The sequence below is a fragment of the Kogia breviceps genome, chromosome 19 (assembly GCF_026419965.1).
Source record: "Kogia breviceps isolate mKogBre1 chromosome 19, mKogBre1 haplotype 1, whole genome shotgun sequence".
Taxonomy (NCBI): domain Eukaryota; kingdom Metazoa; phylum Chordata; class Mammalia; order Artiodactyla; family Physeteridae; genus Kogia; species Kogia breviceps.
Genome location: NC_081328.1, coordinates 41,652,559 through 41,674,667, shown reverse-complemented (window position 1 = coordinate 41,674,667; position 22,109 = coordinate 41,652,559). Strand labels below are relative to the sequence as shown.

At 37.0% G+C, this 22,109-nt stretch overlaps 1 protein-coding gene across 2 annotated transcripts in view; it reads left to right on the top strand.

Moving 5' to 3' along the window:
• Positions 1–22,109, top strand: part of NSF (N-ethylmaleimide sensitive factor, vesicle fusing ATPase) — a 156,918-nt gene that overhangs the window by 43,368 nt on the left and 91,441 nt on the right. For both annotated transcript variants that reach the window (XM_059048767.2, XM_067020629.1), the window contains exons 5-8: positions 2,533–2,699; positions 5,441–5,548; positions 6,018–6,093; positions 9,094–9,249. In XM_059048767.2, coding sequence (XP_058904750.1) covers positions 2,533–2,699; positions 5,441–5,548; positions 6,018–6,093; positions 9,094–9,249 — 507 coding nt within the window. The remainder of the gene's footprint in view (positions 1–2,532; positions 2,700–5,440; positions 5,549–6,017; positions 6,094–9,093; positions 9,250–22,109) is intronic.

Genomic DNA, 22,109 nt, shown 5'->3' with positions numbered 1-22,109 from the left:
ATGATGAAATGAGAAATGTGTTTTGTGGCCTGAATTGTGTTTAAAGCATTCTCCTGCTACCAGAAATGCTTATCTTGAATGTAAAGTCAGTTCTTTAAAAGGCAACTCAGACCTAATGGGCAAAATTATAAAACTAAGTGTTCAGGTGAGACTAAGGTGGAGTAAGCATGAGGCAAGGAAGGATTTGGGGCCCTGGGTGATGTCATGATGTAGCATAAAGATAGAAAGCTGGTTCAGTGTAAGTAGAGATGTAGGCAAAGAAAGAGTAGGAAGTTTGGTATGAAGGGTAGTGCTAATTCAAAGATTCTGAACAGGAGTTCTGTCTGCAAGGAGACATTTTTTTAGTCAAGTCAATGATTTTAGTCCTCAGACAAAATCTTCTTAGAAGAATCATTTAGTCTTCTTTCCATCTGGAAATGCCATATTTTAAGTACTGCAGACTGATGTTCAATTAACACGTTTTTGACCATTACCTATCTTTGTAATGTCTGTTTATTCAAAGCGTTGGCTGTAATGTTTCGTTTATAAAAATATTTTTTATTAGTCTTTGACATTAAAATGCTCTTAATCATAAAATAAGAAAACATTCTCAACCTTCTGACGCTTTGCTTCTGGTTGAAACCTTCGGGGCATCTGTCCCCTTTGGGGCTGATGATGGTGCTGGCCATGGTGCTGCCTATGAAACTGTCCATGGTACTGTTCTAGCATTTGAAATTATAACAGCTTGGTCTTTTCTGTTTAGGAACATTGACCTGAAATTAAAATGCATTTGAAAACTATAGTCAGTGATGATGATATTTTAATACACTTATTCAAAGTTCTTGATATAAGGATGATGCACACATGTATATTTACACATGTGTAAATGCATATATGTATATATATGCATACATATATATGTATTATGACATGGAATTATTTTGGAGTCTTTAAGGTACAAAATGGTATTATATTGTGCACATCTTTCTGAAGTGTACTTTTTCCACTCAATATTATATTTTAATGGACCATCTATCTTTATTAAATATACATCAAGTTTTAATTTTAATTGCTATACATTCTCCACATTATGAATATGCCACATTTTATTAAGCATTTCCCTACTGATCAGCGTTTTTTAAGTGTTTGACTATTAGAAATAATGCTGCAATGAACCTCCCTATAAATCTCTTTTTAGGCAAATGTTCAAGAGTCTTTCTGGGACAGACACCCGGAAATGGAATTGCTGAATCAACGTATTCCTTTTCACATTAATATTTCATCCCATAAATATCTTCATTATTTGGGAAACAACTAAGCTCTCTTGCTTATGAAAGTTACTCAGAATGTAACCTGTACTTTCTAGGAAATGTTAAAGAACAGAACACCCAGAAGTGGAGGTCAGAGAGTATTCTGAAACTTTCAGCTGAGATTTGAACTTACTCTTCAATCTTCAGTGAATTTCCCAACCCTCACCCTGGCTTTCTTTGTTATTTTGCTTTTGAAATGTTTATCTTTAAAATATGTGTGTCCCCTTTATTATGGCAAACCAAAATATAAAAATATGATTACTCAAGCAATTTCATTCAGAGGATTTACAGAAAATCCTTGTACCTTCTTCAAGTGGCTAGACTATAAGAGATAAGTTTAGAACAGAAATTGAGTATGAAAGGACCATAAAGATTTATCTAGGCAGTCTTATTTTACCGACAAATCAAGGCACAGAGAGTCTTCTAGTTACTAACAGACTCTATTGAAACACAGACTCCAAAGTCCCTTTGTCTTGCCTCCTTTGTTTATTAACATGGGCACGATAGGTATTTTGCTGCTGTTGTTTCATTTAAACAGTTCATGAATATATTAAGCATCCTACAGACACTGTTGGGTGCTGTTAATACAAAGAAGAGCTAAAAACCTGGCCTTTGTCCTGTTATACATGTAGAACTTACTGTAGTTGCCCTGCATATCATAGGTGCTCAGTAAATATTTCTGTAGTATTAAAAAAAGAAATGTCACACTCTGTTTCTCTGGAGGAAATCCCTCTAGTAAACTTTCTTTTTTCTCAAGGTTTTGTGTGTGTGTGTGTGTGTGTGTGTGTGTGTTCTACATTCTAATTTGTTAGGACAAAAGAGCCCACACACCTTTCACCTTAGCTCTTTCTTGTGTCAAACAAAAATCTTGTTTGGAAACAGTATGTTATGCCAACTCCACTGGGACTTCCCACTGTCATTTTGTCCTCTGTTTAATGAGAAGGAGGAAGATGCAGAGGCTGTGTAGGGAGGGCTGTGATTTCCCTAGAAGAGTCGGGCAACGGGTAAAAGTATAGGAGAGTGCTGTTCAGTATGTCCTAATTAAGTCAGGGGGAAGAACCTCTCTAGTGGTTATTATTATTTTTAAAAATCTGTGCCTATGTGTCCCTCCAAAGAAGGCCATGTAAAATCCCCTTTTGGTCAAGTTCTGTTATAATTCATTTATATGAAACTTTTAGTTACTTGAAGCACAGCAAGTATTTCGTGTCTCTGTGATTTAAAAAATGCTTCTTTTTTTCTGTAGTGTCCTTATATACATTTGACAAAGCCAAACAATGTATTGGCACAATGACCATCGAGATTGATTTCCTGCAGAAAAAAAGTATCGACTCTAACCCTTATGATACTGACAAGATGGCCGCAGAATTTATTCAGCAGTTCAACAACCAGGCATTCTCAGTGGGACAACAGGTAGTTTTAAATTTTCTTTCATTTCTAGACATTCTAATCTCTGCAGTTGTGGAAAATTAATTCTGTTTTTAAAAACTGAGAGGAGCTTTGCATGTGAACAGCTATATCTAAGATGAGTGATAAAAAGTGAGGGAAATAAATATGTTTGCTGAACCTCTAGCAGTCTGTTCAGAAAAATTCTAAAGTAGCTTTTAGGTTACAGTGTCATATATAATTACAGCAGCTTTTCTTTCTGTAAATTTGGAAATACTATAGACATACATGTCTCAAATTTCTTCTTATTGTGGGACATTTGTCTCTGGATGTCTTTCTCTTTTACTGATATATTTCTGTAGAAAAGTAATTTTTAACTTTTTTGGTTATGAACTTCTTTGAGAATCTTAAGAAAATTGTATGTGTGTGTGTGTGTGTATGTATATGTGCATATATATATATTTAGTTTTTTTCATGGAGCTTTTGAAACCCAGATTTGCTTTTCTTGAAAATGATATTTACATTGCTCCCTTTTTTTGGACTTTAGTTAATATCATATTGTTTAACCTCCTAGGAAGAAATTCTGTTCTTGTAAAATTTTAGTTAAAAAATGTATGAGTTCATAAATTGCCATTTGTACACATAAATAATCATTGCTCTTTTGACCTTACCATTACATTTGTCTTGTTCTCTATGACTTTTCTTAATCATTCCTAATTCCTTCTTCCTACCATAGCTCCATAGCAGCTGTTCTCAAACTGTGGTCCAGAGACTTGTGGGGTCCCTGAGGCCCTTTCAAGGGGTTTGCGAAGTCAAAACTATTTTCATAATAATATCAAGACATTATGTGCCCTTTTCCTTTTATTCTCTCACAAGTCTACAGTGGAGTCCTGTAGACTGTGTGATGGGTATAGCATAGCACACTGACTGCTGAAGCAGACATGAGCATCCAGCAGTCTTCCATTAAACAAGAAATTAAAGAGATTTGCGAAAATGTCACAGTGCCACTCTTCCCATTTATATTTTTTTATTTTGGAAAATGGAGGGATTTTTTTAACAAATTAAAAATATGTTATTAACACATAATGTACTTAATTATTTTTTGAAAAATGTTTCTTGTTCTAATTTCTAATACAGTGATTATCAAGAGATATAATCCATATAAACAAAATTTTGGGGGTCCTCAAAAATGTTTAGGCTTATACATAAAGGGATCCTGAGACCAAAAAGTTTGAGAATCCATGCTTATAGAATTCTGACCTGTAGTGAGTTACATAGACTGCCTCTGCTTCTCTCACATGGGAAGGTCTGTAAGATGGGGAATGAGAGAAGTGGTAGAAGGAAGGACCTGTGGGAGTGAATGGAGTGTCATTATCTGGAGAAATGAGACTCTAAGGATTTGGATAACCCATACGTCATAATATCAAACTTTCACAAGTGCAAACTCGCTTCCTGGTAGACAGGAAAAGGATGTAGAGCATTTGTTATTGTTTTTAAAAGTACTAGAATTGGAATGAACCTCAGAGGTTATCTTGTCTAACCTCATTTTGCAAATGAGGAATTTTATTTAGATCCAGCAAAGGTCCATGACCTTCTCAGCCAGGGGTGTAGCTGAGACAAGAACCTGTTATGTTAGTCAGTTGATCAATTAATTAATTAAATGCTTATTGAACACCTAGTATGTGTTCAATATATTACTGTTTTAGTATCCCTGTGGATCTGCAGTGAACAAAATAAACAGAATTCCTGCCCTCATAGAGCTTACTTTCTAGTTGGGAAAGACAGAAAATAAGAAATGCCACATACTGTTTAGTACTTTGATGTCAGTAAAATGGGATGATGCACTAGAGAGCCACTGGGCTGCTACTTTGGATTAGATGGACTGAGGAGGCTCCCCAGGATGGCAGAGATTAGCTGATACTTTGTTGACTTACCTGTCCATTGCTTTGGGGGCTTTACCATAGTCCTTCTGGGTTCTTACACTTTCTGCCTGATAGTTGTGCTCAGATTGCCTGACTAAACTTCATTGCTTTTACCTTCTCCTTTAGCTTTTGTATTTTAATAGAAAATGCTTTGGTATTTGTAATAATTTAAAACCCAGTAACATGCAGATGTCTATAAACCCATGAAACAAAATCCTCCATAATACAGAGAAGAAATAAATATATTGCTTCAGATCACTTTTCTTAGTATTTATTCTCATCCGTAGTAATTAGTAGTGGCAAGATTGACAGTCAGCTTTGTTTATTATATTTTTGTTATACCCCAGTACCTAGAAGAGGGCCTAGCTTGTAGAAGGTACTCAATAAATATTTGGTGAATGAATGACCATTCAGAAGCTGTCTCTGCACTCGAATGGCAGGCACTTTGTATTGGTTGTAGAAAAGCATTATTTTAGAGTCACACACCCAGGCTTGCATCCTGGCACTGTCATTTACTGTGACTCTAGGTCCCATTGTTTAGCCCCTCTCTGGATCTCAGCTTCCTTCCTAGTAAAACTGAGGAATACTTTCTGTTCGCAAGAGCCTTTGTGAGTATTAATTACAGAACCTCCTGTAATGTTTGTTTGGCACACAGCAGGTACTCAATAAATGTTAGTTGGTTATGGTAACCAGTGGTTACCTCTCATTGGTTATGTGGGTAGTTTGCTCGTGGTGATATACAAAAGAAAGCTGCTTGCCTGCATTTGGAAAACATTGATGATGATGTGAGAATCAAGCCACTGAATCATGAAGTGATTTTTCTCCCCTTACTTCTTTTCTACATAGCTTGTGTTTAGCTTCAATGAAAAGCTTTTTGGCTTACTGGTAAAAGACATTGAAGCCATGGATCCTAGCATCCTGAAGGGAGAGCCTGCGACAGGTAAAAGACAAAAGGTATGTTTTACTTTTAATAGTCTTTATGATGTGCATTATGCAAATTAATATAATTTTCCTAGCCATTCTCTCCCTCAGTGATTTCTTTTATATTATGTGCTCTTTCTTTTAAGATAGTAGGGGGGAAAATTGCTTTTCTAGCCAGCGTATTTATTAAAATATAGTGTAAAATATACTTATTTGCAGATCTAATAGTAATTTGAAATTTGTATATATACTTGTAATTCTGGTTGAATGCAAGTGATATTTATTGTAAATAAATAAGACAGGTGTTATCAAAAATATATGTGTTGAAATAAAATAGGAATAATAGAAGGTAGTTATGACAGAAGTAAATGTAACTTAGCTGATAGTTTGGAAGATTTACTTTGCTCAGAGAGACCTCATTTCCCCTTTGTTTTCTGCCTTGCTTTCAGAAGTCCAGAAGTCTGCTATTAAGATAACTACTAATTACTGTCTTTCTATACAGATTGAAGTAGGACTGGTTGTTGGAAACAGTCAAGTTGCATTTGAAAAAGCAGAAAATTCATCACTCAATCTTATTGGTAAGATTTACAGTTTTTAGAAGATTCTGAGTAAAGTGGGACTATCTCTGTTATAACATGTGACTCAACTACAGTGATTTTTAAGCAGGGAAGGAGAATAGGGACACCTCCCTTGAGAAGGCTTATCACAAAATCATGGAGTGTTTCATATCTGTCAAATGTGATGATGTAGAAAAGAATTTAAAACCTTCACTTAGGTCAGTGTTGTCCAATAGAAATGTAATGTGAGCCATGTATGTCATTTTTAATTTCCTAGTAACTACATTAAAAATAAGGGAAAAGATACAGATAAAATTGTTAAACTTTTAATATTGAGATAAGTTCAGGCTTACAGAGGTTCCATAAAAAATAGTTCAGAAAGTTCCTGTATACCCTTCACCAGCTTCCTCTGATGTTAGATCTTTTTTATTTTTTATTTTTTATTTTATTTTATTTATTTTTGACTGCGTTGGGTCTTCGTTGCTGCACGCAGGCTTTCTCTAGTTGTGGTGAGCAGGGGGCTACTCTTCATTGCAGTGAGTGGACTTCTCATTGCGGTGACTTCTCTTGTTATGGAGCACGGGCTCTAGGCACGTGGGCTTCAGTAGTTGCAGCACGTGGGCTCAGTAGTTGTGACTCACGGACTCTAGAGCACAGACTCAGTAGTTGTGGCACACGGGCTTAGTTGCTCCACAGCATGTGGGATCTTCCCAGACCAGGGATCGAGCCCGTGTTCCCTTCATTGGTAGGCAGATTCTCAACCACTGAGCCACCAGGGAAGCCCCTGATGTTAGATCTTAAATAACCATAGTACAGCTACCCAAACTAAATTAACGTGGTTCCATTGCTACTAACTAAACTACAGACTTTATTTGGATTTCACCAGTTTTGTTGTTGTTTTTTTTTAAGGGAACGCTGTTTATTTATTTATTTATTTTTGGCTGTGTTGGGTCTTCGTTTCTGTGCGAGGGCTTTCTGTAGTTGCGGTGAGCGGGGGCCACTCTTCATCGTGGTGCGCGGGCCCCTCACTGCCACGGCCTCTCTTGTTGCGGAGCACAAGCTCCAGACGCACAGGCTCAGTAGTTGTGGCTCACGGGCCTAGTTGCTCCACGGCATGTGGGATCTTCCCAGACTGGGGCTCGAACCCGTGTCCCCTGCATTGTCAGGCAGATTCTCAACATCTGCACCACCAGGGAAGCCCCTGGATTTCACCAGTTTTTTCATTATGTCCTTTTTCTGTTCCAGGATTTAACTCGGGATTCCACATTGCATTTAGTGGGTTAGTTTCCATAGTCTTCTCCAGTCTCTGACAGTTCCTCAGACTTTCGTTGTCTTTCACAACCTTGAGAGCTGGTCACTTTTTTTGTAGGATGTCCCTCAGTTGGTTGTGTGTTAAATGTGATACTCGCATCCCATCCATTACTGATTGAGTTAAATGATGAGTGTGCAGGTGAAGAGCATCTTAACAGATTCATGGTTCAGTCCTACTCTTGTACATTAGCCCTACTTTTATTATATTAAAATAATGCAGATTGAGCTCTAAAAATAGTAACTCACCAGAATAATGATGCTGTTAATCGTATAGTAATTCTTATTTTTGGTTGACTTAACTATGTTATGTCTAACCCAGTACAAGGTAGAGGGTTTTCGATGGTTGCACACCATTATATTCAAAGTCAGTTAACTTCGAATATGTGGCCTTTCTCTTGATCCATAAATTATCATTCCTCCCTTATTGTTTTTTCATAATTATAAAATAAAATATTTAGCTCATGAAATATGGATACTCAAAAATAACACTAAAATTTTAAATTTGATATTTTCATACTGTTTTATAATTTGTTCTTTTTTGCTTAACATATTTCAAGCATCTTAATAAATACACTTCTACAATATAATTTTTAATGACTATACATATTGTTTCATGGATGTAGGATATATAATAATCTCCTATTATTGATCCAATACATTTCTGGAGTGATTTCTTTGTATATCATATTCTGTACCACATTTTGTTAAGGTATGTTATCCCAAGAGAGTCACATGACTTTCGTACAATGTGGATATTTCTAAGTAATTCATGCAAAGGTGTGATTGATAGTTTTTTTTCCATTGGAAAGTAAAATTGTGTTGTGATTTAACATGCAGTAAATTTGACCACAAGAGGGCAGTAGATTGTAAGAAAAATATTTTTGATAGCTTCATAAAGGAAAAGTTTAAGTCCACAAAACTCTAACCATACAAATAGCATCTAGGGTAAACTTTTTCTAATGTGACCTTTTATTCCCTAATTTAAAAAAAACTATAATCTTACTTTCTTTTTTTTTGTTTATAGTGGAATGTACTAAGTAAGGCACTTTTACTCTTTGTGTTTGAGATAGTTAATGTGGTTCTCTTGAGTTACTTTAGGGGGCACTATGACATTTAAGTTAGATAATTTTCATTTGCGAAAGAATTTGAAAACATGAATTTTGAAATCATGAAAGACTTTAGGATGATTTTAGACTTGTGTGTGCAAATGAAGAAAAAGCAAAAATAAGGCATCAAAACTTAGTGCACCTTTTCAGACTGAGGGGTTATATGCCCAATTATATACTTAGTCTAGATAAATATATGTATTTTAAAATCTTGCTCTAGGAGCCTTGAGGGACTGCTAGATTTCAGTTGCATTTCTGGCAACTAGTGTTTTCTTCATCAGACATGAACATGATGTTTTTTCTAATCAACCAAGTTAGTTAACTTGGTTAGGATTAGAGGTTAATAAGACCAGATTCCATGGATTGACTATAGCATGCGTTTAGCTAGTCATTTTGAAAGTGTTTTACTGACCCTAAATGGGGACCAGACAAAGTAGTGAATATAGCAAAACTCATCCTTCTTAGAAATCAGCTAAGAGCATGTTGTTCATCTTTGTATAAGGGTAGCTTTTCTTTATTCACTGAGGATACCCAGGGAGTTCTATCTTTTTACATTTAGTGATGAAGTTCTTGTCTCTCATTTGATTATCTTTGTTTGACATAGGCAAAGCTAAAACCAAGGAAAATCGCCAGTCTATTATCAATCCTGACTGGAACTTTGAAAAAATGGGGATAGGAGGTCTGGACAAGGAATTCTCAGATATTTTTCGACGAGCGTTTGCTTCCCGGGTATTTCCTCCAGAGATTGTGGAGCAGATGGGTGAGTTTGAAAAGGAAAATTTGATAAAATCTTGTATTGTTTTTTTAAAAAATGGATGTGATAAAGTCTCTTTTCAGTAATGTTTTGAAATTATTTTTCAGACCTGACAAAGTATTTTTAACTTTAAAAAAAAGTTTAAAAAAAATCTTTGAAGTATTAGGATTTTGTAAATTACATTTTAATTTTATAGGGAAATCATAGAAATATTTGTGGTTGCTAGATTTTATGTATCAAGTATGTTTTTCTATAGGACATATTTAGAAATTTCATTTTATTTATATATTTATGAATTTTTAATAGGGCATATTTAGAGATTTCATCTGACTGTAAAGATTCACTAGAGGTCAGATTTACCCTGCTGAATAGTCATTACCGATTAGACTATGGGCATTGTTCTAATATTAGCTGTTGTTTCTTTTTATTGTACTGTTGTATTACCCAGTTGGTGCATCTTCATACCTAGTAAATGGATACTTGACATGTTTTAAATTTGTGCAAAAGGACAGATGCAGGATAGACATTGGAATTTTCATGTTGCATACACAGAAATGCACTAGTCATTTATCACTTTTTTCTTGAAGGTTTATTTAATTTATCTGTGTGTGTGAAATGGCTTTATTTGCCCTGGTGGAAATGCTGTCATGACTGTTTTCATATCCATATCATAGGTTGGATTGGAATGTGAGCAACAGAATATCTGAGGAAGGAATTTATAATGTAACAGCTTCTGGAAGACTATTAGTATTAAAAACAGTATCCAAAAAAACTGAAGGAATACAAATATATGACTCCCTTCACCTCCATCATTCTTTATCTTTAAATTGCTACTGGGAGATAAAAGTATATTCATCATGGTAGGGGTAAGAACTGCTTTCCAGGCACTAAGTGCTTGGTTCTATCAGCCTCCTATTGTTGGTAGCTTTTCTGCCTGGTCACTCACTCTGATAAATTACAGGCACAGCACACACCTGTTCACTGGCTAAAGGTCGAGTTTGGATTTGGATTAAGAGAAAATGACAGAGACCCTCATCACCTGAGTTTTATACACCTTGAAATGGCAATAGCATACTTTTTTTATCTGAAAGGTACAAAGGCCAAGTCCATAAAAAACAGAACTTTAATTTGGAAAATAGTTTAAAATATGGTAGTTCACTATCTTGGTAATGTGTATTTTGAGGCACAATAAATCCATAAAACTTTTAAATAAAGACATGGAAATATTGTTTAAGTATACTTGGGGTATAAGCAGAGATTAAAGGGTGATTCCAAATGTTCTAAGTTATTCTTGCGGAACATTTTTACTAGTTTTCAAACCTGAGCCCCATATAGAAAGAGTCTAATGATTGTTTCTTTGAGCATGTATACTCTTCAGCCAACAAGTAGAAAAACTACTGCTTCTATAAGTTATATCTTTTAATTATAATATAAGTATTTTCTCACGGTTTAGAAACTTTTGAGGATTCAGTTATTCATATACTAGTTTCCTGTTTGTGCATTATCCAAACCCTGCTCATTAGGGCCTCTGTCTAAGGTTGAGGTGACAACACGTAAAAGAGTAAACTCATTTCAGTCAGTTTGTGACTGCCAGCTGTTGAAGAGTTTGAAATTAAAACAGATTTGGAATTTCTGAGTGACTTTAATCTGTTTTTGCAATCCATATTGAAATTAGTTGAATTATATAGTATGCTTTTTGTTGTTGTTAATGTGCTTTTTGACCAAGGACCTTGAATTTCAGTTTTGTTGGTGGGTACTACTACCCAGAACCTTTTTTAAAAAATAAATCTTTTATTTAATTGCAACATTAACCATTAACTTGTTTTAGGCAAACAAAGAATTACTATATTTTATTTATTTATTTATGGCTGCATTGGGTCTCCGTTGCTGCGCTTGGGCTTTCTCTAGTTGCAGTGCGTGGGCTTCTTATTGCATTGGCTTCTCTTATTGTGGAGCACAGGCTCCAGGTGCACGGGCTTCAGTAGTTGTGGCACGTGGGCTCCGTAGTTGTGGCTTGCAGGCTCTAGAGCGCAGGCTCAGTAGTTGTGGCACATGGGCTCAGCTGCTCTGCGGCATGTGGGATCTTCCTGGGCCAGGGCTCGAACCCGTGTCCCCTGCACTGGCAGGCAGACTCCCAACCACTGCACCACCAGGGAAATCCCTAGAACCTTTTTTTATGGATTTACTTTTCTAATACTTTCATACTGACTTAGTTAGGCATAAATGAGTTCTTTTTTTCTTTTTTTAATGTAGTAAATTTTTTTCTCTTTATGGCTTTTTGCCATCCAGAAGTTTGTGTTAACAATTTGATTTAAAAGACATTAAGTCTAAAGGTACCTTGGCTTTTGAGCTGAACTGAAAGACATTTTTTTCTTTATTACAAATGAAGATTCTCAGTGTCCTTATTCTACTTTTTTTATGGTAAAATGGCTGAAAAATAATTCTCTTGCTGTGCACGTGTCATTCCTTATTTTCCAATAGAGCCTTCTTTTTTCGTTTGAATTTCGGGAGAATTACATAATAGACTATTTCATTGCCTTCTAAGTACAGTGTGATTTTAAAGTTCTCATTGGGCTTTGATAAAGGTATATAAAAGTTCAGATTGCTACATTTAATTTAAAGTGACATTAGAGGGACTTCCCTGGTGGCGCAGTGGTTAAGAATCTGCTTGCCAATGCAGGGGACACAGGTTCTATCCCTGGCCCGGGAAGATCCCACATGCCACGGAGCAACCAAGCCCGTGTGCCACAACTACTGAAGCCCGCACACCTAGAGCCCGTGCTCCTCAGCAAGAGAAGCCACCGCAGTGAGAAGCCCGCACACCGCAAACGAAGAGTAGCCCCCACTCGCCACAACTAGAGAAAGCCCGCGTGCCCCAACGAAGACCCAACACAGCCAAAAATAAATAAATTAATTAAAAATAAATAAATAAATAAAATGACATTACATGTGTCCTTTTTAATATATATCCTGTGTTCTTTTACCCGGCTGGGTGGGAACAAAATTGGCTAATTTTTTTCCTCATTCTCTGTTAACTAAATCATCAACCTATATGGTTGTGAGATCTCACTGGGCACTGGATATGATTGGCTAAATCAATTCAAATGGGAAAAAAATAGGGATTAGAAAAGAATAATTAATGTAGGTTATGGGACTATTTTATTTTGTTTAAGCAGAGAACATTTTTACTTTTGGCTTGAGACCAAATCATTGTTTTTACCATGGAGTCTAGAGTTATGTCTACTTTGTAAACAGGAATCTTAACTAAATGAATCTTTTTGCCTATATATCAAAGTTTCAAGTTCACAAAGTGATAAATATAGAATTATCTTCTGTCATTGTGTTTATGAGACTGATAATTGTAAGTAATATAGTTCTTTCCTTTTGCTTGAAAAACTTCATGTTGCTTTTGAAAACTGCAATTATACCTTAGGTAATACAGAATTTTGCCAGTGAGATACAGAGACTAAAGTACTAACCAGAGGCACACATTTATGCAGAAAAAATAGGGATCAGATGAGGTAATACACATGAAATAAGTGTCCTAGAGTTTCGAAAATGTTAGTTTCTCTCTTGAAATACATTCAAGTACTTCCTGTTTTTGTTGTAACATTTTTATAGAATTAAAGTCAAGGAAGGCCTTAAAAGGGAAAAGAAGAAGTCACATACAGCTAGCCCTATAGAGAATGGAAGAAAGGTCATATGTAGAAGTATGAAAAGGGATTACTTTGGGGGGATATCAGTTTCAACTTTTGTTGTTCTTGTTTTAATCAGTGTAACGTTTTAATCAGTGTAACTAACTTTTTCTTTGTCTGGAGCAGTTGAACTCACCCAGACCCACATGGGGCAGCTCTTCCTTGAAAGCACATGAAAGCATTAGCAAGGAAAACTAGACCTAAACCTTGCACTTAGTGGATACCCTCAGCAATTTAGTTAGAATATCCTCCAATGCCTACAGTGATAGCCGTTAAGTTAGGAAAGACCTTAAATCCTTTGTGGGATAATATAGAAGTACCTTTTGGGTCCTAGGATAGAAATGTGGGCATCAAAAACCAGCATCTGGAAGTATGGGTGAATAAACTCAGCAGTCCTTGAGTGCACCCAGGTGTCCATGGCATGTGCATGTACTCCTGTTCAGACACTGATCACGCTTATTCCCTTGTGTACAGTTTTGTGCAGAGTGCTCTGGATAAATAATTGATTACCTCAGTTCTCATTGTAGCTCTTTTGTTGGAAAATATAGTTTCCACAAAGAAACTTCATGTTTTGGCATCCCTGGCAGTTACCTCTAAACTGTAAATGTCAGAGCGAAAACAACAATAACAATTGTTTTTCAAAGAACAGTGAAATAATTGTTAAAGAATTAAAGAATTGTAATATAATTTTAGGACTAGGTTCACATGTATCCAAGGAAAGGGGCTTTGGCAGAAGTTATCTGTATTAGAGCTGAAAGGAAAAGAGTGTAGAGACTTAAAGGCCTCGAGCCTTGTCCTGTCTTTGGGTGGACCTGTACCTTGTAGATATGCAGGCTGCCCAGTGGGGAGGAAAGCCACTGGTTAGAGTTTTGTACGCCCTTTCTTTAAAACTGACACTGTGCTTTTTGGTCCCCCTTTTTGTGCCTCCCTCTCTAAGCCCATTTTCAATCTGTATTTTTAAGGTTTTTTTTGAAATTCTAGAGGAAAGCAACTCATTTCTGATATCACAAGTGAAACTGCAGTTACTCTGTGAGTAGAGCTACGGAGAAGATAAGGAGGCTTTTAGTCACATGCAGACATCTTTCACATGCTAAGAACAGTGCAAATAAAATGCAGTGGAAGAAAGGGCACTACGGTTTTGTACATGCCATATTTGGGAGAGAGGGAGTTCTTGCTGAGATTAACATAAACACTGACACTCTTAAAATGCATTTTCACACCCCCATCTCATGAGGAGAGATTGCAATTTACATGGTGGTTAAGACATCTTACCGAACTCCAGGGCTCTGTAAAAGGAACCCTAAGGCTAAAGAGCTTATCTGAAATTTGAAAAAAAAAAAAAAAAAAAGCTTTCTGACATTCATCTTTTTTCCTTGTATTAGTCATAACTTGCTTTTCAGCTATATTTTAGGTTTTGAATGCCAACCTGACATCTGTTCATGTCTGCCTGTAATTTATTAAGAAAGGAAAAGAAAGCAATTGCTCACTAGTTAGAGATGCAAAACTTACCCTTTCTGCTTTTCCACAGCGTACTTATAGATGATATTTGAATATGAAGAATGTAATAATTTACTAATTCTAACTCAGGTTGGGGAACTTATCTTTTTTTTTTTTTTTTTTTTTAACTAGAAGAAGAAAATGGCCTTATGATCATGTGATTTCCAGAATCTCTAGAGCAGGATATAGATATAAAGCAGACACCCTAAAAATACTATGGGTGCCTTTCAACAAACTGAAAAATTTAACCTTGAATTAATTTTTCCATTGGTTTTAATTTTTCAGGTTAAATTTACTTACATTTGAATAGAAATAATGTAGTTGTGCTTATATCTCAGAGTCAAATTATAGGTAAATTCAGTTGGCATTTTTTATTTATAAACAGACTTTTAGAGTGACTTCTTTTCTTTTGGGGAGGCAGAGCTGTCCATAGAATCACCAATGGATTCGATTTGCTGGCAACTACAGTTGAGTTACTTATAAATCAATAATCAGGTCACTATGAAGTTGAAGTCTAAGTTTTTACTTAAATGTCCACCAGTAAGGAAATGATTAAATAAACTATGCTGCATCCTCCCATCCTCATTATGGAATAAAGTGAAATGAATCTTAAAATGGTATATCTCTAAATGTAGAGATATGTTTTAGTAATTTAAAAATCCTTAAGTAAATGCATTACAGAAGTCCATATGGACTCACATTAAATTGAAGAAAATTGTTTACTTCTGTGAAAGGGAATTTAGGATGGAAATGGAGATTTTTGTTCTTTCACTCTGTGTACCTCTTCTCTGAATGTTTAACTGGTATATTTCTACTTGTGTAATTAAAAAACAAACAAAAAGGTACCATCACAAGCTGTTTCTGTCTTGTGGCGGCTCCCCTGACAGCACAGCAAAGGAGCCAGGGGGACAGATATGACCCACTCCGTTCAGGAGGTTTCAAGAGGAGAAGAGGGTGAGGCCTGGATCCCGAGGGCTTTAATTGCAGCCCCTTACCGGGCATAGGCAGACGTGCCTGTCCTTTTCTACTAAAAGATAAAAACAATTTCTTGATGTGTAACAAACTACCTCCTCCAATTACTTTTTGCATTATAGAATGGATACAAGTGGTTTGTATTCCCTCCAAACCGTGAAAACATTTGCATCTCAGTGCTTAAGCAGCTGTGGAAGCATTAGAGAGGAAAGAGTGGGAGAAGGGAAGGAGGGAGAGCAGTTTCTGACGTGTGAGGAACTGTGCTTGAATTTGTTCAGTCTTCAAAACCTTTCCACTGAGGAACCTAACTCATGTGACTCCTCAAGTGAAATGGCTGGTGTTTTTTTTCCGTTTTATTCCCATGTTTAGGTGGTGATGATGATGTTAGCTAATACCTATATAGGGCCAGCACCCTTCTAAATGCTTTACATATATTAACTTATTTAATCCTCACAACAACCTTATGAGGTAGATACTATATTGTCCCCATTTTATGGAGAAGGAAACTGAGTGTCAGTAAGTGGTGGAGTCACATTTGAACTGAGGCAGTCTCGCCTCAGAGTCCATGCCGTTAACTCTTTTTTTTTTTTTTCTATTTATTTATTTGGCTGCGCCGGGTCTTAGTTGCAGCATGTGGGATCTTCATTCGGCATGAGGGATCTTTAGATGTGGCATGTGGGATCTAGTTCCCTTACCAGGGATCAAACCTGGGCCCCCTACATTGGGAGCACAGAGTCTTAGCCACTGGACCGCCAGGGAAGTCCCATGCTGTTAACTCTTGTATTGTTCTTTTCTCATGAAAGCCCATAACATAAAACCATTAAAATGGGGAGCCAAGGATTTTGCAACTGTGACACCACTGACATTTTGAGCCGGATAATTGTCATGGGGTGCTGGCTGTCCTTTGCATTGTAGGATGTTTAGCAGCATCACTGGCCTCTACCCACGAGATGCCAAGTAACACTCCCCATCTCACCCCTAGTGGTGACAACCAGAAGTATCTCCAGACATTGTCAAACATCCCCTGGGGGCAAAATCACCGTTGGTTGAGAACCACTGATCGAGTACAAATCCCCTGGCTCCTTCTCTTTACAGATGCAGAAACTGTGGCCCAAGGTCACTAAGCAAGTCACAGGCAGAACTAGGACTAGAACTTGGTTCTCCTGGTCCAGGAACCTGGAGAAAAAGAGGAAAAGGAAATGACTCACTAAGTTTGTACAACTAGTAATTGGCAGAACTGGGTTTGGAAATCAGGATGTCTGGTTCCAGGGTCTGTATTCTGAACTGCCTCTCTGGATATTGAAGAGATCTAAAAATCAAGTAGTCAATAAAGCCTTGAATTTTATGTCAGAGAATATCCTATGATGAGTACATATGTTCCACGTTTGCCTTTCTTCCTGAATTAATTCTCCAGGAAATTTACAAAGCTTTCCATGTATGTAAAGGTTGTGAGAACTTAGACAAAATAGGTTTGGGAGTGAAAAGGAAGGGAGGAATTACTAAAACACTGAAGATCTATAGGTCTGGCCTCACCCCCTGCCATTTCCTATATGGACTTATAAATGACAGCCTTCGAATTCAGAAATTATCCAGTACTTTAGTGATTTGGTAGAATTCTACATATTGAGTATATATAGAGATAGTTAATAACTACAGAAATCTGACATTTGCATTTCGGTATCAGACAACTGTTTAAACTTCTCTGGCCTCTCTTTCTCTGCTAAAGAGTTAAACTACCTCCTCCTCCTTTCTCTTTGTCATCCTCCTTTTCATCTCCTTCTCCTCCTCTTCTTTTTCCCCCTCCTGCTTCTCCCCTTTCCCCCCAACCCCTCCTTCTTCCCTTTTTTCTTTTTAAGAATAGAGGTATTTTATAAAATCTCAGATTTCTGTCAAGGCAGTGAGGGTATTGATTGAAAGCATAAAGATATCTTTATCTGTTTGGGTTTCAAAATTTGAGTGGACAAACTATCTCAATTGGGATTCCTTTTTTTTTAAAATTTTATTTATTTTTTATACAGCAGGTTCTTATTAGTTACCTATTTTATACACATCACTGTATACATGTCAATCCCGATCTCCCAATTCATCCCACCATCACCACCCCACCCCCCGCTTTCCCCCTTGGTGTCCATATGTTTCTTCTCAACATCTGTGTCGCTATTTCTGCCCTGCAAACCAGTTCATCTGGACCATTTTTCTAGGTTCCACATATATGCGTTAATATACAATATTTGTTTTTCTCTTTCTGACTTACTTTACTCTGTATGACAGTCTCTAGATCCATCCACATCTCTACACATGACCCAATTTCGTTCCTTTTTATGGCTGAGTAATATTCCATTGTATATATGTACCACATTTTCTTTATCCATTCATCTGTCAATGGGCATTTAGGTTGCTTCCATGACCTGGCTATTGTAAATAGTGCTGCAGTGAACATTGGGGTGCATGTGTCTTTTTGAATTATGGTTTTCTCTGGGTATATGCCCAGTAGTGGGATTGCTGGATCATATGGTAATTCTATTTTTAGTTTTTTAAGGAACCTCCGTACTGTTCTCCACAGTGGCTGTATCAATTTACATTCCCACCAACAGTGCAAGAGAGTTCCCTTTTCTCCACACCCTCTCCAGCATTTGTTCGTAGATTTTCTGACGATGCCCATTCTAACTGGTGTGAGGTGATACCTCATTGTAGTTTTGATTTGCATTTCTCTAATAATTAGTGATGTTGAGCAGCTTTTCATGTGTTTCTTGGCCTTCTGTATGTCTTCTTTGGAGAAATGTCTATTTAGGTCCTCTGCCCATTTATTTTGTATCCTGCAACTTTACCAAATTCATTGATTAGCTCTAGTAGTTTTCTGGTGGCATCGTTAGGATTCTCTATGTATAGTGTCATGTCATCTGCACACAGTGACAGTTTTACTTCTTCTTTTCCAATTTGTATTCCTTTTATTTTTCTTCTCTGATAGCTGTGGCTAGGACTTCCTAAATTATGTTGAATAATAGTGGCGATAGTGGACATCCTTGTCTTGTTCCTGATGTTAGAGGAAATGCCTTCAGTTTTTCACCATTGAGAACGAAGTTTGCTGTGGGTTTGTCGTATATGGCCTTTATTATGTTGAGGTAGGTTCCCTCTATGCCCACTTTCTGGAGAGTTTTTATCATAAATGGGTGTTGAATTTTGTCAAAAGCTTTTTCTGCATCTATTGAGATCATATGGTTTTTATCCTTGAATTTGTTAATATGGTGTATCACATTGATTGATTTGTGTATATTGAAGACTCCTTGCATCCCTGGGATAAATCCCACTTGATCATGGTGTATGATCCTTTTAATGTGTTGTTGGATTCTGTTTGCTAGTATTTCGTTGAGGATTTTAGCATCTGTATTCATTAGTGACATTGGTCTGTCATTTTCTTTTTTTGTAGTATCTTTGTCTGGTTTTGTTATCAAGGTGTTGGTGGTCTCATAGAATGAGTTTGGGAGTGTTCCTTCCTCTGCAATTTTTTGGAAGAGTTTGAGAAGGATGGGTGTTAGCTCTTCTCTAAGTGTTTGATGCTCTTCTCTAAGTGTTTGATAGAATTCACCTGTGAAGCCATCTGGTCCTGGACTTTTGTTTGTTGGAAGATTTTTAATCACAGTTTCAATTTCATTACTTGTGATTGGTCTGTTCATATTTTCTATTTCTTCCTGGTTCAGTCTTGGAAGGTTATACCTTTCTAAGAATTTGTCCATTCTTCCAGATTGTCCATTTTATTGGCATAGAATTGCTTGTAGTAGTCTCTTATGATGCTTTGTATTTCTACAGTGTCTGTTGTAACTTCTCCATTTTCATTTCTAATTTTATTGATTTGAGTCCTCTCCCTCTTTTTCTTGATGAGTCTGGCAAATGGTTTATCAGTTTTGTTTATCTTCTCAAAGAACCAGCTTTTAGTTTTATTGATCTTTGCTATTGTTTTCTTTGTTTCTATTTCATTTATTTCTGCTCTAATCTTTATGATTTCTTTCCTTCTGCTAACTTTGGGTTTTGTTTGTTCTTCTTTCTCTAGTTCCTTTAGGTGTCTGGTTCCTTTAGGTGTAAGGTTAGATTGTTTATTTGAGATTTTTCTTGTTTCTTGAGGTAGGCTTGTATTGCTATAAACTTCTATCTTAGCTTTTGCTGCATCCCATAGGTTTTGGATCATTGTGTTTTCATTGTAATTTGTCTCTAGGTATTTTTTATTACCTCTTTGATTTCTTCAGTTATCTCTTGGTAATTTAGTAACGTATTGTTTAGCCTCCATGTGTTTGTGTTTTTTTCGTTCTTTTACCCTGTAATTGATTTCTAATCTCATAGTGTTGAGATGCCTGATATGATTTCAATTTTCTTAAATTTACCGCGGCTTGATTTGTGACCCAAGATGTGATCTGTCCTGGAGAATGTTCCATGTGCACTTGAGAAGAAAGTGTATTCTGCCACTTTTGGGTGGCATGTCCTATAAATATCAAATATTAAATCTGTCTGCTCTGTTGTGTCATTTAAAGCTTCTGTTTCCTTATTCATTTTCTGTCTGGATGATCTGTCCATTGGTATAAGTGAGATGTTAAAGTCCCCCAATGTTATTGTGTTACTGTCAGTTTCCTCTTTTATAGCTGTTAGCAGTTGCCTTATGTATTGAGGTGCTCCTATTTTGGGTGCATAAATATTTAAAATTGTTATATCTTCTTCTTGGTTTGATCCCTTGATCATTTGGTAGTGTCCTTCCTTGTCTCTTATAACATTCTTTATTTTAAAGTCTATTTTATCTTATATGAATATTGCTACTCCAGCTTTCTTTTGATTTCCATTTGCATGGGATATCTTTTTCTGTCCCCTCACTTTCAGTCTGCATGTGTCCATGGGTCCGAAGTGGGTCTTTTGTAGACAGCATGTATACAGGTCTTGTTTTTGTATTCATTCAGCCAGTCTCTGTCTTTTGGTTGGAGCATTTAATCCATTTACATTTAAGGTAATTATCCATATGTATGTTCCTATCACCATTTTCTTAATTGTTTTGCATTTGTTATTGTAGGCCTTTTCCTTCTCTTGTATTTCCTGTCTAGAGAAGTTCCTTTAGCATTTGTTGTAAAGCTGGTTTGGTGGTGCTGGATTCTCTTAGCTTTTGCTTGTCTGTAAAGGTTTTAGTTTCTCCATTGAATCTGAATGAGATCCTTGCTGGGTAATCTTGGTTGTAGGTTTTTCCCTTTCATCACTTTAAATATGTCCTGCCACTCCCTTCTGGCTTGCAGAGTTTCTGCTGAATGATTAGCTGTTAACCTTATGGGGATTCCCTTGTATGTTATTGTTGCTTTTCCCTTGCTGCTTTTAATATTTTTTCTTTGTATTTAATTTTTGATAGTTTGATTAATATGTGTCTTGGAGTGTTTCTCCTTGGATTTATCCTGTATGGAACTTTCCGTGCTTCCTGGACTTGATTGACTATTTCCTTTCCCATATTAGGGAAGTTTTCAACTATAATCTCTTCAAATATTTTCTCAGTCCCTTTCTTTTTCTCTTTTTCTTCTGAGACCCCTATAACTCGAATGTTGGTGCATTTAATGTTGTCCCAGAGGTCTCTGAGACTGTCCTCAATTCTTTTCATTCTTTTATCTTTATTTTGCTCTATTGTAGTTATTTCTACTATTTTATCTTCCAGGTCACTTATCTGTTCTTCTGCCTCAGTTATTCTGCTATTGATTCCTTCTAGAGAATTTTTAATTTCATTTATTGTGTTGTTTATCATTGTTTGTTTGCTCTTTAGTTCTTCTAGGTCCTTGTTAAATGTTTCTTGTATTTTCTCCATTCCATTTCCAAGATTTTGGATCATCTTTACTATCATTTCTCTGAATTCTTTTTCAGGTAGACTGCCTGTTTCCTCTTTATTTGTTTGGTCTGGTGGGTTTTTACCTTGCTCCTTCACCTGCTGTGTATTTCTCTGTCTTCTCATTTTGCTTAACTTACTGTGTTTGGGGTCTCTCTTTCACAGGCTGCAGCTTCATAGTTACTGTTGTTTTTGGTGTCTGCCCCCAGTGGGTAAGGTTGGTTCAGTGGTTTGTTGTAGGCTTCCTGGTGGAGGGGACAGATTATTGCGTTCTGATGAATCAGGCTGGATCTTGTCTTTCTGGTGGGCACGACCACGTCCGGTGGTGTATTTTGGGGTGTCTGTGAACTTATTATGGTTTTAGGCAGCCTCTCTGCTAATGGGTGGGGTTGTGTTCCTGTCCTGCTAATGATTTGGCATGGGGTGTCCAGCACTGGAGCTCACTGATCGTTGAGTGGAGTTGGGTCTTAGAGTTGAAATGGAGATCTCTGGGAGAGCTCTCGCTGATTGATATTACACGGGGCCCAGAGGTGGTCCGGTGTCCTGCACTCAGCTCTCCCACCTCAGAGGCTCAGGCCTGACACCCGGCCAGAGCACCAAGACCCTGTCAGCCACATGGTTTTCCCTCTTGGCACTGGACTCTGTGGACCACCACCCCGTCCTCATCACAGAGGGATGCTTTCAAGTAGGTAGGTGCGGAAGGAATGCGTGACACACTGGTGGAGAGGCGGGGGGCTGGCCAGTCCGATGGGCTCCAACAATGGGTGAAACTGCCAGTGAAACACACTGCAAGTTCTCGGGTCTATAGCTCTGTTCTTAATGTCTTCTAATTATTCATTTGCATTACACTTGTAAAGCAGAGT